General features: G+C 33.1%; 1 protein-coding gene across 1 annotated transcript; it reads left to right on the top strand.

Moving 5' to 3' along the window:
- Positions 1-784: 784 nt before the first annotated feature.
- On the top strand, positions 785-4965 carry LOC139893072 (cytochrome P450 76T24-like). The gene is made up of 4 exons (XM_071876209.1): positions 785-1266; positions 2479-2931; positions 3252-3448; positions 4449-4965. Exons 1-4 carry the CDS (start codon positions 820-822, stop codon positions 4858-4860), a joined length of 1509 nt encoding a protein of 502 aa, XP_071732310.1. The 5' UTR covers positions 785-819; the 3' UTR covers positions 4861-4965.
- The last annotated feature ends 685 nt before the right edge of the window (positions 4966-5650 follow it).

Genomic DNA, 5650 nt, shown 5'->3' with positions numbered 1-5650 from the left:
TATCAGATAATTATTAACATTATTTATTCATACATCGAAATGTTAGATCAAGTAGGTAATTTATTTGAAGTCACAAAATTATAATTAGAAATTTTGATGAAAATTGTGTTACTAGAAAACATTGCTTACTCGAACCGTGCTCATCAAGATATTTTCTAAAATTATAATCATTTTTTCATTTATTATCTTAAATCTTAATTAACATACAAATATTTGAAAAGAACTTCGAGAGCATATAGATAGGATTTGATGATTTGATGAAGGATGTTCATCGTAGAATATTTTTAAAGAATAATATAAACATAAATGGTATATCACGGGTCATGAGATTTGTGGCTGATAAAGAAGATTTTTTTATGAAGGTAAAGCTGTACTTTTTGAAATTGAATATTACTCCGTAATATTCAAATATTGAACATCAATGGATCATGTGTGATGATTATATTTGTCAAATGATCGAGTTGAATTGAGTAACGTTACGGGTTAAAACGGGTTTAGTTGATACATGTCATTAGTGTCATTAATCGAACGAATCATGTTTCAAGTTTAGTTGATACGTTTTCATATTTTCTTTACATTTTATACGTTTATTACATTTTATGTATATGTTTTATGTTTACATTTTAGAACTCTTTAATTATGTTTTTAAAACGCACGTGTATAATGTACACACATGTATTTGTATTTTTCGAAAAAGAGGAAAAAAAAAAAAAACTGGAAACGACAAAAGGACAAGCAATAAATATCAATCTTCATGTGATCAAATTACAATACACGAACATCTTCCGGACACCAACAACCACACAAAAATTATCATCCATGGACTACCAAATCTTTGTTTTAACACTATCTTTCCTCTCACTGTTAATATATCTTTTCATCATTCCCGGCCACCGTGATTCTCGGCTTCCGCCGGGCCCTAACCCTCTACCGATCATCGGAAACCTCTTATTACTAGGCGACAAACCCCACCGGTCTCTCGCAACACTCTCTAAACGGTACGGTCCTTTAATGTCACTTAAGTTGGGTAGTAGAACCACCATAGTTGTTTCATCACCCTATATTGCCAAAGACTTTTTAAGTACACACGATCAATTCTTCTCTAATCGATCGGTCCAAAACACTACACGTCTCTTGGACCACCATAAAGTCTCACTTGCATGGATGCCAGCTAACGATCAGTGGCGACTACTAAGACGTATAACTAAAGAATTTTTGTTTTCTGGACAGTGCCTTGATGCTAGCGAAATGTTACGTCAGCAAAAGGTACGATTGTAACAAAATATTTTTCTTGACAGTAGATCATATATATCTATATCTAAGTACTCCGTATATGTTAATTTAAAGGGAAATTGTTCAATATTCACTTTTAAATAAATTGGTATAGCAAAATGCACTTTTAAAAAAAAAAAAATAATTTGTTTTTACACCACGAACCCCTCAATCATAACCGAACATGTGCGAATCAAGTTATGATATTTGGGCTTTATAATTATTATTACTTATTATTAGAGTCATAAATCAAGTAAATTGTAGAGTGACTTGATTTGATGACACGTGTGTGATAACATGGAACACAAGGCCTGAATGAAGCACACGTTTCATATAAAATTTTTGAAGATACAGCCATGTCCATTTACATTTAGCCATTTAGCTTGAGTGTGATTACCACTTTTTTGGATGTTCGTGAAGTTGCAACTTTAATTATTGGAGATTTCATAATGAAGTTTATTTTGAAGTTGGTTATAGAGTACTTTAGAGACATCGTCGTCTATATGACAATTGTTTATGAGGTGTTTTTCAAAGGTGACTGTATACAAAGCCTGTCTTGTGATAATTGTTTAGTAGAACATCCTTGACACGCGAAACTGATACGATCGGTTAAAGTCCCGTCAATGACTCCAATATCGCCGATATTTTGTTTTTATTTTTATTTTTTTGAAGATGCATAACATCACCTAAATGATAAAATTAAGTAGAGTGACTTGACTTATGTTTTAGTTAAGATATCAATATCATTACTAAAATTTTAGTTAAGATATCAATATTAATATTAATATTAATAATTAATACGCAGTATTAATTACGGAGTAATTTAGTAATTATTTTACAAAACATATACGGAGTATTATTTTAAGTAACTAATAGCCTATAGGTACGTTCGCACATGTGCCATTTAATTTGTACTATAACATAAATAATAGGTAGGTTGGCACATACATGTACATGTTTGGACACAGAGGGTTCGCTCGTACTCGTGTTCATTTAAGTGCGAGTTAGTTCGAAACCAGCTCCCAAGTACGGAGAAAAGGTAACTCGGCAGCAATTAAGTAATTATCGATCACAACGAGTTCTCACAAAATTTGGGCGAGTTCGAAAGAACAAGTGATGTAAAAACACAAGTTTTTCTAAATAAGTGAATTTTAATTAATTTCCTCAATTTAAAACAGATGTTATCTCATCTGATTGCACATGTAGGTACAAGAACTTGTTGATCATGTAAGTGAATGTTGTACAAGTGAAACGGCTGTGAACATAGGCGCGGTTGCATTTACGACAACACTAAACATTTTATCCAACTTGATGTTCTCTAAGGACTTGTCTCAATACGTTACCACCGCATCATCACATGAATTTAAGGACGCGATATGGGGAGTTATGGAAATTGGGGCGAGGCCGAACCTAATTGACTTTTTCCCTATATTTAAACCATTCGATCTACAAGGGTTAACACGACAAGGAATCATTTATTCCAAGATATTATTTGGTATTTTTGATGAGATTATTGATCAGCGGTTGCAAACAAGAACTAGTTCATCATCCTATGAAGATGTTCAACCACGAAAAAATGATGTGTTGGACTTGCTGATCGACTTCAGCTTAAAAAATGAGTCTGTACTTAGTCGAAATGACATAAGACATTTGTTTTTGGTAAGTAGATGGTACTCTTTCCGTCCCAATTTTAATATCCATAAAACAAAAAAAAAAGCCGTTTAAGAAACATCAGCTCTTTTTGTCAACATTACAGTTTTACCCTTTACTTTTAAGCTATTTATTGTCTTAAATGCATACATTAAAGAAGAACTTTACCTCGTTATTTTGATCCTTTTATGAAAGTGGTCAATTAAATGTAGACATCCAAAAAATATAGTGTACAATTAATTAGGAACAGAGGGAATACAAGATAGCGCTAAGTAATTTTTCCTTATAAAATCGTAGCGTTCGAATATTCACTCCATAACTTATTGTAGGATTTGTTTGTGGCTGGAACCGATACGGCATCAACCACATTGGAATGGGCGATGACAGAGCTTATACGTAACCCCAAGAAGATGGAGACGGCTCGTTTAGAGCTCATAAAAGTCATGAAAAACAACACAAAACTTATACTAGAAGACGATATCCCTCAACTCCGTTACCTACAAGCAGTTATCAAAGAAACTTTTAGGCCCTGTTTACTTTTGAATTAATGTGCTGTGGTGAATAAATGAATTATTCGGTCACTCTAAATGCTGTTTACTTTTTGACTTATATTAATGAAATGGATGAGTGAACGCATTATTCGGTTAGATGAAAAATAGCAGTTGTCCCCATATGGACTTTTTTTTTCTCAATACTACCCTCTTCATCTCTCTTCTATTATTTCTTTACTTTACATATCCCCCTCTATTAATCCTCAAAAACTGATATCATAATCTTTTCTTCTATATTTCAACTGATTTCGTAGCCATGAACTTTATCCTAAAGTCATGGGTAACAACAACACAAATCCTTATATCATTTCTAAATCTCTATTTGCCCTAGGTTTTCATAATTCAAATCAGCACAAATTACACACAAAAAATCACTAATTGTATGAAAGAAGAGAAAGATCCTCTGGCGGCAATGGATATATATATATATATATATATATATATATATATATATATATATATATATATATATATATATATATATATATATATATATATATATATATAGGGATAATTGATGTTTTTTCAATGAATCAAGGATAGGGGTTGAACTGATTTTTTTTCGGAATGGAATGTAATGATTTGGTTAAGGTGGAAATGAATCAAGATAGTGAATATAAAGAGTAAAGAGAATTAGGTTGTTGATTTAAGAAATGAATTGGCGTAAGAATTGGTATAGTTTGTTCCAAAGAATTGATATTAAAATTATGTATCGGTGCTAATCGGTGATATTGTCATTTATAATACACAGTAGTAGTAAATAGTTGGTATTAAAAATAATTAGAGTATTAAACTTAATCTAATTTTGAAAATAATTGCAGGGTAAAATAGACATTTTTAACATTCAGCCGATTTGTTCGGTGTAAAAAGTAAACAACATTATTATTTCATTGATTATTTCATACTGCCATCTATATCCATACTGCTATCTATATCCATTCAGGACTTAATAAGAAAAAAAGTAAACAGCCCCAGGCTACATCCTCCCGCCCCATTTCTTATCCCTCACGAAGCCACACGTGATGTTGAAGTCCAAGGTTTCATCGTGCCTAAAAATGCACAAATCCTATGTAATGTTTGGGCTATTGGACGAGACCCAAAAGTTTGGTCAGACCCAGAAACATTCATGCCTGAGCGATTTTTGGAAGTCGAAATAGACTACAGAGGACAAGATTTCGAGCTCATTCCGTTTGGTAGTGGGAGGAGGATGTGCCCGGGACTGAATATTGCTAATCGAATGCTACACGTGATGCTCGGTACTTTAATTTACAAGTTTAATTGGAAGCTGGAAGGAAATATGAGAGCAGAAGATATGAATATGGACGATAAGTTCGGGTTAACATGTCCGAGATCTGAACCGCTCATAGCTGTTCCTACCAGAAATTGACTGCAATAATACATCTAAAACTTGAATATAGATATAATAAAGAGGCAATATTCGGGCTGACCAGACTTTTTGTATATTGACCGAATCTATAGACACAAAAACAATTCTGTCGTTGTTGTAAATTGTGTTGGGAAATTACGGTCTCACTAATTCCCACCACCCAGCCCAACAATAATAGTAAAGAAATAAAAACAATACACAACACAAGATTTAACGTGGAAACTCCAAAACAGGAGAAAAACCACCGGCCCCCAAAGAGAGAAATACACTATATCACAAATTGTTACAATGATATAGACGACTCTCTTAAGCCAACTACACTCTCCAAAATATTTAACTAATACAACTCTCAAACAAGGATAAGAAAGAAAGAAATAATCAAATACTTAAAGTGTATTGATTGGTGCAATTTGGAAGTGAGGCTTAACACTCCTTTTATAACTAAGTCACCCCCTTCCAAGTTCTTCCTCCCACCTATGTGGGATAACATCCATTTTTACCAATATAACTAGCAACCATATTCATCTTCTAACCAAAACTATAACCAACAAATCTCCACCTTTTGGATAGAAGAAGATAACCATGCTTCCACATTGCAAGGATAACCGACGTAGATGCTTCCTTGACGACAACTTCAAGATCCTCATCTTCATGCCGCTGACATTATCTCTAACCCAAGAAATAAAATTTGCATCTTCATCGAATATTGTCAAGACCCGACAATCATTGTCATAACAGACAATCATAACTCTTAACAGAATTATCATACTCCACCATAAAGAGTATAGCA

Source organism: Rutidosis leptorrhynchoides, chromosome 2 (assembly GCF_046630445.1).
Source record: "Rutidosis leptorrhynchoides isolate AG116_Rl617_1_P2 chromosome 2, CSIRO_AGI_Rlap_v1, whole genome shotgun sequence".
Taxonomy (NCBI): domain Eukaryota; kingdom Viridiplantae; phylum Streptophyta; class Magnoliopsida; order Asterales; family Asteraceae; genus Rutidosis; species Rutidosis leptorrhynchoides.
The sequence above is the reverse complement of the archived record's forward strand: the minus strand, read 5'-3'. Positions and strand labels throughout refer to the sequence as shown.

Coding starts and splice junctions, on each gene's coding strand:
- LOC139893072 (XM_071876209.1), top strand. CDS start 820: ATGGACTACCAAATCTTTGTTTTAACACTATCTTTCCTCTCACTGTTA. Junction 2,932..3,251: donor ACATAAGACATTTGTTTTTG/GTAAGTAGATGG, acceptor AACTTATTGTAG/GATTTGTTTGTGGCTGGAAC. Junction 3,449..4,448: donor GTTATCAAAGAAACTTTTAG/GCCCTGTTTACT, acceptor AAACAGCCCCAG/GCTACATCCTCCCGCCCCAT.